Source organism: Lycorma delicatula, chromosome 5 (genome assembly GCF_047948215.1).
Source record: "Lycorma delicatula isolate Av1 chromosome 5, ASM4794821v1, whole genome shotgun sequence".
NCBI lineage: Eukaryota > Metazoa > Arthropoda > Insecta > Hemiptera > Fulgoridae > Lycorma > Lycorma delicatula.
The window spans coordinates 113,871,257-113,885,171 of NC_134459.1; the positions used below are offsets into that span (position 1 = coordinate 113,871,257).

Genomic DNA, 13,915 nt, shown 5'->3' on the forward strand with positions numbered 1-13,915 from the left:
ATCTGCTTTGCTTGTACAAACGAAATTCAATATTGCAATGTATATAAAATGTTCTAAATAATTGAAAAATTCTTTTATCGTTCTAAAGTTCTTTATTGAGGTTAATTGGTCAAATTCATTGTACTGAAGTATTTTGTACTATAAAGTACTTGATGGTTTTATTATGGATGTAATTAAATCACTTCTTTGTTAAAATTGTTAATTTACATGTGCATATGTTATTGTTATGCATATGTGTTGTTTAGAAATTGTTGGGATATATGTAAATTTTAATTTTATGTAAACTTGAAATTTTTATATTGTATTTATTCTAGGCACATTTGCAAATGCAAAGTGATTATTCTGATGCAATTAAAATTCTTGAACAAAAATTATTAAATGTTAGTTCAGAACTTGAATTTGAATCAAAGAAAGTTTTACAAAAGGAAGCTGAGCTTGCTGACCTACAAAAAAAAATAAATGAATTTGAAATTACTCAGGCATCACAAGTTGAATGGCAAAAGATAGAACATGGTCTTCGTGAAAGATGTTCAGAGTTAGAAAGTAGATGTATTGAACTTGAAAGTATCTTACGTGGTAAGTTCTTAGTTTTATTGTTTGTATTATTTTTACCTTACTAAACTGCTTGGAGGGGAATCAATCTTGATATTTGTTTGCATCCTGTAATTCTAAATTGGCCGCATATATTTAAATAAAATGGGTGTCAAATGTTGATTATAATATATCAATTGACTGGGAGTATGAAAATTTGTAAAAATAAAATTGGAAGACTATATATGCCAATGTTTTTCAAACAAAAAAACATAAACAGAAAAAAAATATCTGATAGGACGGACATCATGTAAAGAAGTGCTTGATTAGAGTATTTGAAAAACATTTGAGTACTTTTATCGAATTGGTGCCAGTGAATATGTGTTTAAATACACATTGTATTTCTTTTTAACAATATAGGAATGCTATTTGATTTTAAACGCTTTGAATTGATAAGATTGTCTCATCACAATGATGTAAATTCTCTGTAAAACTCTCTATCTATCTAATGTACTGTGGCTGGTTACCTGGAGTCACTTCTGTATGATTATTATGAAAACAGTTTATTTTTCTATCAACATTTAACATGAACATCTGGAATTTATCAAGTTAAAAACACAATACATTGGAATTCCTACAACTGGGTGGCATTCTACCAAAACCAGAACATTGTGCAAAGGACACGTTATGCATCTTTATAAAACTGATGGTATGACGTTTTGTTGCAAAACCAGATGCTGTCATATAGGCTTGTGTTTAATGCCATATTGTATGGCATTAAACACTTTTCAATGACTGGGAGTCATTGAAATGGCAAATAAAAAGTAGAGGGGAACTGCCAAGCATGAAGTGGAATCCTACTTTGCTGAATTCATATGGCATCATATGATAGAAAATGAAAAACATTCCAGAAAATACTTAATGCAATAACAGAACCTGGCTACTGGAAGTCACCATGTAGCAGTCGGTAAGTAAATTTTTTATTAATTAACAGTGAATTAAGAAATTTGTTTGAAAATGCCTCTGATTTGAGAGAACTAAGTGGTGGTATTAGTATTCGATAAAAGTATACCAATATTTGTTCAATAAAGGTTTTGTTACAATATTATGAGTATATCATAAAAAATAGAAATACTTTAGTAATGTGTTCTATTAATGAAATTAAAGAGGAAGGTTGTTTTATACATTTATGTTTGAAGGACAGTAGTGTAGGTTATGGACAACTGAAAGATTTAGCTCAGATTTTGGCTTAAAAGTACAACTATAGTAAAAGATAAATCTGAAGGCATGTAAGTGTTGAGCAGTACAGATGAGGTCATTATTTATAAGTGTTGATAACTCATACGAAGGGGTATCCAAAAAAAAATGAGGTAAATTTTTAATTTATTTAAGATAACGTCTTGAAAACATCAATCCTCTTCAAAATACTGTTCTTTAGATGATATGCACTTGTTCAGTGGTTTTTCCACTATTCAAAATATTTTCTGTATCCTTCTGAACTAATGCTTTTAAGTGCTTCCAGCGATTTCTTTTTTTTTCCTCTTCTACATCCTGAAATCGCTTTTCCTAGGAATTTCTTCATTCTTGGGAATCAGAAGAAGTCACAGGGAGCTAGGTTGGATGATTAAGGCAAGTGAGAAACTGTTGGCATGCTGTATTTTGTCAAAAATTGATTAATTTTTAATGCTGTGAGAGCAGGTGCATTGTCATGAAGCAGCCAGTCCCCCAATCCCCACAGTACAGGTAGTTTTTTCTCACTCTCTCACACAATCGCTTCAGTACTCACAGATACTGATGTTAGTTCACTGTGGTGCCCTGAGGAACAAATTCAATGTAAACAATTCCTTTGATGTCTGAAAAACAACCAACATGAACTTCAGATTTGATTTCACTTGCCATGCTTTTTTTGTTCTGTTGATGTAGCTGCCTTGACTGGACACTGCTGTGTTGCTGGACTGCTGTGTTGGTTCAGGATCATATCTATAACAAGATTCCTCCCCTGTTATGACGTTTGACAAAAAATCCAGGTCAGTTATGCCTGTTCTTTCAATTCCTGGCACACCCTCAGGGCACACCCCTTGATGGTTCTCCCTCTGGTCATCAGAAAGTAGTTGTGGAATAAACTATTCCATGATGCTTTTCATGTTCAAATCTTCAATTAGGATTCTTTGACATGAAGGCTAGGAAATTTCAGATATTTCCTTCAGTTTGTCGATTGTTCTATGCTGATAAAACATATGGGATTGTGCACTTTTTGATCATTTTTAAATATTTTTTGAACATGTTCTGGACGGACGCTGAGGGGCGACCCAAACGGGGTTCATCTTCAAGTGACATTTGGCCACTTCTGAACTAGGCAGACCACTCATAAATTCATGCCTGGCTTAGAATTTCCTTCCTAAAAGCTTCCCAAAGCATTGCAACTATTTCTGTCACTGTTTTCTTTAACAGGAAACAGAATTTGATGTTGGTGCATTGCTCCTTAAAGTTTGCCATTACAAAATTGCCAACAACATTGAGAGGGGCTTAAAAAAACAATCACTTTGCCTGCTGTGATGGTTTCTCATGAGTGCTACCTGGCTAACTTGACCAGGGAGAGTATCTAGTAAATGAACCAGCGGGAGAGGGCAGCATTGCCAACTCACTTGGCTACAGAAAATAATTCTTGTTTTTTTTTTTTTTTGGGGGTTCCTATGTACATCTACAGATGTAACTAATACAGCATCACCATTCAGTTGAAATTTGTGTATTAACTTGATTATTATTACTTTAAGTGTAACTTTTACAAAAAAACTTTTTATTTATTAAATTCCTTTGGTATTATAATGTACACTGAGCATAATGTTTAGGATCAGACTTTGTAACTTTTCTGCAAAATAACAACTTTAACAAAAGTTGGTTGAGCCTCCATGAGGTGTGCCTGGGTGTATCCAGAACAAATAGGAGAAATTTGTAAAGTTTTTGAAATTATTGAAATTCAGTGAAACAAACTTCACAGCTTCATTTATCATCAAATCACACCTCACTAGATCACATCTAGAGTTGTAACTTGGGACCTAGACCAACCACAGGTGATCCCTTGATAGTCAACCATGAAAGGTCTTTTAAGAAATACTCCACTGGCTGAACCAAGCTACACCAGAGTTAAGAGAAAGCAGCATTTGGATATGGTGGGCTGTCACTTAACAAGATAACATGCTATTGGAAGCATTGGAAGGTCCTATACTACACACACACACACACAAACAAGAAAATTACAAAGTCCACAATCAAACCAAAGCAAATCATATGTATTTCCAAACATTATGCAAACTTTCTCATGCTGACTGGTAAACGGAAAATAATAACTGGCCTAATGGACAATCAATTCTCACCTTGGGTCTGCAGGGAATAAAAAATATCAACCAGGATGCCATGCAATCTCAAGGATACAAGCTGTTCAAAGGTATACCTGGGAAGAGAGTGATGAAAAATGTCCCACAGTTTGGAACAGGCTTTTTAGTTAGCCTCAAAATAATAAACTCTGTACAAGAATTCAAGTCACAATCTGCGATAATCTCAACACTCACCCTAAAAGCTTCTAATAAAATCTACACTATAATAAATGCCCATGCACCCACTAATAATAAAAATAACTCTCCAAAAGACCATAAAAAAACAAAAATATTCTGGTATCTATTCTACCAGATTATAAATAACTTCCCCAAAAACTATGTTAAACAATTAATCTGAGACTTCAGTCCTCAACTGGGCAGAGAAAGAAGATACTGCAGCATCATTAGAAAATGGCCCACCCAAAAGAAAACAAACAGAAATGTTCAGAGACTAGATCTCTGCAGAAACCACAACCTAACCTCGAAATCCACATATTTCAAGAGGAAACCTTAAAAATTGAAAACCTGTAAACACCCTGACTACATTAAAGGAGAATGGCAACTATACTATGTTTTCATGGACAAACACCACCACAATGAGATCTACAACATAAAAGTCCTCTGAGGAGTAGACATAGACTCAGATCACTATGTAGTGAAAATTAAAATTAAATTTACTTCTCAAAGAAAACAATAAAACCAAGCCCCTAAAACTAAAAGAAAAATGGACCCTACCTAACTAATCAAGAATGAAACCAAAAAAATAACAATCATGGGTAAACTGTAGGATCTAGTCGACAACCTAAACAAATCGCATAAGAATTAACCCCAATAAAATCTCGTAAAACACATCAATGGTGGAACAGCGAATGTGACAAAACTGTGAAAAAATATATCAAGCATGGGTATTTCACCAATCCCAAAAATCAGAAGCATCCCTCCAAAATCTAATAAAACAAAGAAAAGAAATCACCATAACCCTAAAGAGAATAAAAAGACAACCATAAAGTCAGTAGAAGAAGAATTCAATGAAACACATTTGAGAGACTACTACAAAAACTTCAAAAATCAGTTCCAAAAATACAAACATCCAACCCTACTAATAAAAAATGAAAATGGTAAACTGACTCATAAGAATAAAGGCAACGCGGAAATACTAGCTAAATATTTCAACATACTATTAAATTGCAAAGAACCGATAGAATTCCTAAACTTAAACACAAACATTCCAATAATAACACCACCAGAAAATATCAACTTCCCACAATAAAAGAATTCTATCAAGCACTGAGTGATATTATTACAAAGAAGTAGGAGAAGATCAGAATTTTGTAGAGATGTGGAAACATACAGGACGATCAACAAAAGTTACCCTTCAGCAACAGCTTGTCAACATCTGAATCAAAGAACTACCAGAACACTGGATGACAGCCCTCACCCATCTGCTACACTAAAAATGGGATAAAACAGACCCTAAAAATTACAGGGGAATCTCACTCCTAGACACAACATACAAAATTCTTTCAAGAATAATCAACAGGATCGGTCCACAACTCGAGAAAGGACTAGAAGAATACCAGGGAGGTTTCAGTCCCTGGAGGAGCTGTCCAGACCAGATCATATCATGAGTCCCAAACTAATAATGTATTACAACAGGTAAAGAAACAGAGTTATGATGATAACATTTGTAAACTTAAAGAAAACTTATGACTGCATCTACAAAAACCTACAAAAAATTCTAAGACACCTCAGACTGCATATCAAATTAATAAACATGATAAAACTGACCCTCAGAAACACTAAATCAAAGCTAAAATTCTGAGGTGAGCTCTCAGAACCTTTTGAGATCAAAGCAGGACTGTGCCAAGGAGATGGGCTCTCACTGCTATTATTCAACTGCACTTTAGAAATAGTAGTGAGGGAATGGCTCAAAAAATGCCCCCAAAAGTTAAAATAGGCTGAAAAATCAAAACAAACTGTCTTTGTTTCACAGATGACTTCGCACTGCTAACAAACAACGTCGACAAATCACAGGTATTAGAACTTGAAAACTGCAAATAAAATTGGTCTCAAAATTTCATTTGAAAAGATAGAAATTACCAACACGATTAAAAGAAGTAAACATAAATGGTAATAAAACTAAAATAGTAACCCGATTTAAATACATCCGAGAAATAGTAATAAACAACCCAAACGAAAAAACCTTGATTCAAATAAGAAGAAACAAACTAGCTAAAGCTCAAAATTTAACCTGGTACACTTACAATAAAAAATGCCTATCAATAAATGTAAAAATAAGACACCACAACAGTTATAAAATCAGAAGCCACTTGTTCAGCAGAAACACTCTTCCACCTGAACGAACAATCAAAGACAGACAAACTCCAGAAAATTGAAAGAACCTGCATCAATAAAAAGTAACAGAAAGACTGGATCTTCCCCAACGAAGTCGTATACAAAGAGCTAGAATCTATTACTGATACCATGCATAAGAGGAGACAAGGATTATTTGGACATATCATGCAAGATTCAAGACATCTGAAACAGTTAGTACAGTACAATCTCGACTTGAAAAACACCAAGATAGGATGCATATGGATCAGAGAAATAAGAGAGGATCTGAAGGAAATTGGCCTTACACCAGTAGACACCACAGATAAGATAAAATTAAACAAGAAAATCAAGAACAAAAACACTTCACACTCACAAGAAAAAATCTTACACTATGAACATTTTCATCACCAGAAAGGGCACAAAGATCAGAATGTATGAAAAAGTACTGGGAGGACCGCAAGGCCTGAACAGTCCTATTTTAAGAGACTTTGATAACAGACTGACTAAAGTGAATCCTATGTGGTCAAAAAAGATGATAGTAATTATAATAATAATGTACTCTTGCTTTCATAAGAGTTGTTAAAAAATTTACTGAATTGATTATTTAATATAAATAAATTATTAATAAAATGATAAATTGATATTGATAAAATTCATTACTGAGATTCCTCCTTTTAACAAATATATTTCTGCTTTCCTTCTGATCTTTTCCCTATACCTCAGGAGTTGCCATTCAGATTTTTTCTGCTTTCACTAAAGTGTTTCAACTAACCTGGCAGATTTTTTTTGTTCGTTGTCCCTAACTTCATCATATACTAATGAATTTCAGAGGTATAAGATTCAGATAAAAATAGTATGTTTGAAAGTTGGTGATTCTATTGGCGAATTAAATACTCCTTTTACATTCAGTGAGTTGTTGCATGCATTAAAAAACTCATGTGATACCTCCTCTGGTCCCGACAACATTCGTCTCGGTATTCTCACAAACCTTCCCAATTTGGTTCTACAACACCTATTTGGTATTTTTAATGGTTTGTTCTCTCAAGTCTTCCCACCCGTCTGGTCAGAAACCATTGTCATACCAGTACTTAAACCTGGTAGAGACAAAGCATGTTCCTCAGACTATCACCCTATCTCTTTGACAAGCATTTTGTGTTAAGTGATGGAGAGAATGGTGAACTGCAGGCTTACATGGTATTTAGAGAAACATGCCCTGATATCTCCAGAAAAATGTGTTTTCCATCAAGGACAATTTTCTATTGACTATCTTGTATCACTGGAAACAACTATCAAAAACATCACTATTTTCATTGACATCAGGAAGGCTTTCGACATGGCTTGGCAACGTGACATTCTAAACACTCTTAAAGAACGGGGAGTCATGGGAAATATGCTTGACTTTTTTTTAGGGGTTTCTTAAATGACCAGACTTTCTGTGTTTGTTTGGAGATTCTGTGTTGTGTTGTGTAGCGTTATCACCTTGGTAATTGGAGTAACTCAAGGAAGTGCATTCCTTGAGGTACTCCAAGGTAAGGATAGGTATTTAAACAAGGTATTTTGCCTTGTTTACTTTAGCTATCAATAGTATTACTAAACGTGTGAAGTCACCTGTTTTATGTTCTCTATTTGTCAATGATCTTGCTATATATACATCATGACCCGCTCAACAGCCACAGGTGAGAGACTACTAATCCTTGATGTTTGGTCTAAGGTTCATGTTCTCACCCAAGAAAACAAAATATGTAGTCTTTAAGACTACAAGTAATAAAAGGGTCTCACAGATATGAGACCCTTTCATTCCACAAGTCCTTGTTAATAGAGCGCCAATTACTACGTCTCCTAATGTTAAATGTTAAATTTTTAGGTTTGCTTTTTGGTAGTTGTCTTACGTGGGTCAAACATATAAAATGAGAGTTAAAAATTCTAGATACGCTATAAGTCCTTAGCAATACTAAGTGGGGAGTGGACTGATCATGTCTGTTATGTTTTTATTCTTTGGTTGAGTCCCATTTGGAATATGGTTGCATCGCTTACTCTTTAGTGTGTCATACTTTACTTACGAGTTAGATGCTGTACACCACGCTTTTTGTATTGCTACAGGTCCCTTTAGATCAAGTCCTGTTGCAAGCAGTTGATGCTGTTTGCGTGAGCCATTATTCTGGGATAGACGGGACCAGCTGCTAGCATCTTTCTCTGCCTGTCTTAAAGTAAACCAAATCTTCTGGTTTTTAAAGCAGCCCTTGCAAACCTTCATTTACAACTGTATGAAGACCATCCACATAATACAGCATCAATGGGTGTTCGTACCTGGCACTTACTCGATCTTTTAAATTTTGATACACCTTCTATTTTCCCAACCTATCTCTGTTCATATCCTCTGTGGAGACTCAACTTGATAAATTTTAATTATTACCTCATTAACATAATAAAAAAAAATCAATGAACTCCTATTACATGCCAACAAATGTTTTACCAGTTTCTATCCAAAACAAACCCAGATAGGTACTGATAGGTCGAAAGAGACTGATAATGTTGGGTGCGCTTTTGTTATAAATGGTAGAACCTATAATGTTCAGTCTACTTGGTATTACAAGTGTCTACAATACTGAACTGTATGCCATCAATAAGGCTTTTAATATCATTTATCCAAAACACCGTCACGTCCTGATTTGTAGTCATTCGTTTAGTGCACTTCAAGTGTTATAAATTTGTATTTTTGACATACTACCGTCACTGAAATTCATAACGCAATTGCAGTGTTGAACTACCGCAACACAAGTGAGTTTCTGCTGGATTCCTGGCCATGTAGGAATTCCGAATAAAGAACGTGCAGATTCTGCTGCTAAAGACGCATGTAGCCAACCGTCTTTCACCACTCCGTCTATTTCAATAACAGACTTAATTTTGTTAAACAAACTCTTCGAGGAAGGTGGCAAGGTGACTGGACTGCTATAGTTTTTTTTTTTTTGTCTTCAGTCATTTGACTGGTTTGATGCAGCTCTCCAAGATTCCCTATCTAGTGCCAGTCGTTTCATTTCAGTATACCCTCTACATCCTACATCCCCAACAATTTGTTTTACATACTCCAAACGTGGCCTGCCTACACAATTTCTCCCTTCTACCTGTCCTTCCAATATTAAAGCGACTATTCCAGGATGCCTTAGTATGTGGCCTATAAGTCTGTCTCTTCTTTTAACTATATTTTTCCAAATGCTTCTTTCTTCATCTATTTGCCGCAATACCTCTTCATTTGTCACTTTATCCACCCATCTGATTTTTAACATTCTCCTATAGCACCACATTTCAAACGCTTCTAATCTTTTCTTCTCAGATACTCTGATTGTCCAAGTTTCACTTTGGAGTGGCACTATAAAGCGCCACTCCAAACATACACTTTCAAAAATCTTTTCCTGACGTTTAAATTAATTTTTGATGTAAACAAATTATATTTCTTACTGAAGGCTCGTTTAGCTTGTGCTATTCGGCATTTTATATCGCTCCTGCTTCGTCCATCTTTAGTAATTTTACTTCCCAAATAACAAAATTCTTCTACCTCCATAATCTTTTCTCCTCCTATTTTCACATTCAGTGGTCCATCTTTGTTATTTCTACTACATTTCATTACTTTTGTTTTCTTCTTGTTTATTTTCATGCGATAGTTCTTGCATAGGACTTCATCTATGCCGTTCATTGTTTCTTCTAAATCCTTTTTACTCTCGGCTAGAATTACTATATCATCAGCAAATCGTAGCATCTTTATCTTTTCACCTTGTACTGTTACTCCGAATCTAAATTGTTCTTTAACATCATTAACTGCTAGTTCCATGTAAAGATTAAAAAGTAACGGAGATAGGGAACATCCTTGTCGGACTCCCTTTCTTATTACGGCTTCTTTCTTATGTTCTTCAATTGTTACGGTTGCTGTTTGGTTCCTGCACATGTTAGCAATTGTTCTTCTATCTCTGTATTTGAACCCTAATTTTTTTAAAATGCTGAACATTTTATTCCAGTCTACGTTATCGAATGCCTTTTCTAGGTCTATAAACGCCAAGTATGTCGGTTTGTTTTTCTTTAATCTTCCTTCTACTATTAATCTGAGGCATAAAATTGCTTCCCTTGTCCCTATACTTTTCCTGAAACCAAATTGGTCGTCTCCTAACACTTCTTCCACTCTCCTCTCAATTCTTCTGTATAAAATTCTAGTTAAGATTTTTGATGCATGACTAGTTAAACTAATTGTTCTGTATTCTTCACATTTATCTGCCCCTGCTTTCTTTGGTATCATGACTATAACACTTTTTTTGAAGTCTGGCGGAAATTCCCCTTTTTCATAAATATTACACACCAGTTTGTATAATCTATCAATCGCTTCCTCACCTGCACTGCGCAGTAATTCTACAGGTATTCCGTCTATTCCAGGAGCCTTTCTGCCATTTAAATCTTTTAATGCTCTCTTAAATTCAGATCTCAGTATTGTTTCTCCCATTTCATCCTCCTCAACTTCCTCTTCTTCCTCTATAACACCATTTTCTAATTCATTTCCTCCGTATAACTCTTCAATATATTCCACCCATCTATCGACTTTACCTTTCGTATTATATATTGGTGTACCATCTTTGTTTAACACATTATTAGATTTTAATTTATGTACCCCAAAATTTTCCTTAACTTTCCTGTATGCTCCGTCTATTTTACCAATGTTCATTTCTCATTCCACTTCTGAACACTTTTCTTTAATCCACTCTTCTTTCGCCAGTTTGCACATCAGCTGCAATATATCGTCTGAAACCCAAGGTTTTCTACCAGTTCTCTTTATTCCGCCTAAGTTTGCTTCTGCTGATTTAAGAATTTCCTTTTTAACATTCTCCCATTCTTCTTCTACATTTTCTACCTTATCTTTTTTACTCAGACCCCTTGCGATGTCCTCCTCAAAAATCTTCTTTACCTCCTTTTCCTCAAGCTTCTCTAAATTCCACAGATTCATCTGACACCTTTTCTTCAGGTTTTTAAACCCCAATCTACATTTCATTATCACCAAATTATGGTCGCTATCAATGTCTGCTCCAGGGTAAGTTTTGCAGTCAACGAGTTGATTTCTAAATCTTTGCTTAACCATGATATAATCTATCTGATACCTTGCAGTATCGCCTGGCTTTTTCCAAGTGTATATTCTTCTATTGTGATTTTTAACGTTTTTAAGACGTTAACAATCGTTGTCGGTTTAGGTTTTGATTTTATCCTTATTACAATGATTCTATCGCTATGCGTCTTGAAATATTCCACTCTCCTTCCTATCTTCTTGTTCATCACGAAACCTACTCCTGCCTGCCCATTATTTGACGCTGAGTTAATTACTCTAAAATCACCTGACCTAAAGTCGCCTTCATCTTCCCATCGAACCTCACTAATTCCTACTATATCCACATTTGTCCTACCCATTTCCCTTTTTAAATTTTCTAGCCTTCCAACCTTTTTTAAGCTTTTAACATTCCACGCTCCGACTCGTAGAATGTTATTTTTTAATTTTCTGGTGACCCCTTCCTTAGTAGTCCCCACCCGGAGATCCGAACGGGGGGACTATTTTACCTCCGGAATATTTTACCAAGGAAGGCGCCATGGAAGTGCCTTATTGCTATGTGAAAATGCAGAGAGCCACATTTTCTTGGAAAAAAAGCAGCTGTAGTTTTCCATTGCTTTCAGCTGCGCAGTACTCAGAGGACTGAGTGATGTTGATACGGCCGTTTAAGTCATTGTGACTCACGCCCCTAACAACTACTGAAAGAGCTGCTGCCCTCTTTCAGGAATCATTCCTTAGTCACTGCTATAGTAGATAATAAATTACGATAAATCAAAGATACAATGCTGCCATGAAGCTCTTCAATTCCTTAATAACCATTGATAGGAGGTTACTATTTGCGATTAGAGGATACTAATCTTACACTTGGTCACCTAATGAATTAGACCGATGCACACGTTTCTGTTCGCTGCTACTGTCCACGTCCTAGTGGATCGCGTGTGTTATGGGGCATTGCGTCAGAAATTTAAATTAAGAGCTACCATCCGAGATATTCTAGAAACAGTTGGAGGATGTTATCAAATATCTTGTTTTTTCTTAAAGCCGGGCATCTATATTAAATTTTCTAATACTTATTGTAATACGAGGGTCATTCTATACTTAAAACAGACAAACATTTTTAGTGAATGAAATGCTTAATGCAGTTAATTGAAACTTTTATAAGTGTTAGTTGGCAACCTTACGAAGAGTGTAAGTCAGGGACATAACCTTTAAATTCTTATTTACGATAGCGTGTCCGCTCAAAGAAAGTACTTTTGAAGAACAGTGTCTGTGATCCGATTTTTCTTTTCGGAAAGTGTACAACTGTCAGAAATATTCACTCGGATGAACAAACAATACGACAGTAGTTGCATGAGCTGTACTGGTTTTTACCCGTTTAAAAGTGGCCACAAAAAAGCGCGACCGAGGAGCACAACTCCCGGCGACTGGTAACAGTGTCGACCTCGGCGTTAGATTCTAGTGTTGATTCACCTACCGAAGAAGACCCACGACCTACATTTGAACAAATTGCCGAAAAATGTCGGCACAATCCAATTCATTCCATTATTCAAAACAAACTGATCTGCTGTAAGACTTGTGCTAGGTAGGTTCCCAGAGAGCTTACCGTTTATCGCAAAGCCGAGAGATTTCCCTTTTTCACCAAACCCAAGAATCATTCCAATAACGAAGGTGACCCGTTTTTGGACAGGAATTTAACACATCATTTCGAGTCCCAAGCATCAAAGCATGCAGTGGAAATACCCTGAATCGCCTGCCCGTAAGAAATTCAAAACGCAACCATCGGCCGGTAAGTTCATGTTAACTACTTTTGGAGTGCCCATGGTCCGATTTTCTGTGATTATTTGGGGGAGCAATGCACTATGAACAGTCAATAGTACCCAGCCATGATTGAGAAAGTAATCAAGTTCCTTGAAGAGAAAATGTTCGGGATGGCAGAGAAAAGGCGTGCTTCTTCAAGATAACACTTGAGCTCATGTGGCTCAACTGACACTGGAAACTATTGGCAAAGTGGGTTTGGAGCTCCTACTTCATCCTCGTTACACCCCTGACCTTGCCCCTTCAGACTTTCATCTGTTTGTACTGATGAAAGAAGCTTTGCGTGGCATAAAGTTCAACGCCAACAAACAGGTATAGAAAAAAGTACAAAACTGGCTTCAATAAATAAATAAATTTTTTTCTGTTTTTAATTTATATATCATTATACTTAGCACATTTGTAATTTATATATTGTAAAATCATTACTTTTGGGCGCTAATAACAAACCTTTGTTGTGCACCCAAAAAAAAATAAAAAGAAAACACTTAAGTGTCAACTTAATCTTGCTTTTCTTAGAAGTCTCTGAAGTTGTTTGTGTTCTGTTCTTACCAATTACTTTTTTGCTCAGGTTTCATAGTTACTTAACATCATGAATGTAATCACTTTTACTTTCATTATCTTTTACAATCAAATTCATAACTATCTTATTCCAAAATTCTTCTATGTTCAATTTTTGATCATTCAGTTTTAACTCGTATGTAAAGTAAATTTAAAAAAAACTATTTTATAAAATAAAAATTATACAAATAATTAAACAAGGTTGAATACTAAATTATGAAAATAA

The 13,915-nt window shown here is 35.3% G+C and overlaps 1 protein-coding gene across 2 annotated transcripts in view; it reads left to right on the forward strand.

Annotated features, from left to right (window-relative positions):
• LOC142325310 (sodium channel and clathrin linker 1-like) overlaps positions 1–13,915 on the forward strand; it is a 42,199-nt gene that overhangs the window by 10,256 nt on the left and 18,028 nt on the right. For both annotated transcript variants that reach the window (XM_075366892.1, XM_075366893.1), the window contains exon 3: positions 315–576. In XM_075366892.1, the coding sequence (XP_075223007.1) occupies positions 315–576 (262 nt within the window). The remainder of the gene's footprint in view (positions 1–314; positions 577–13,915) is intronic.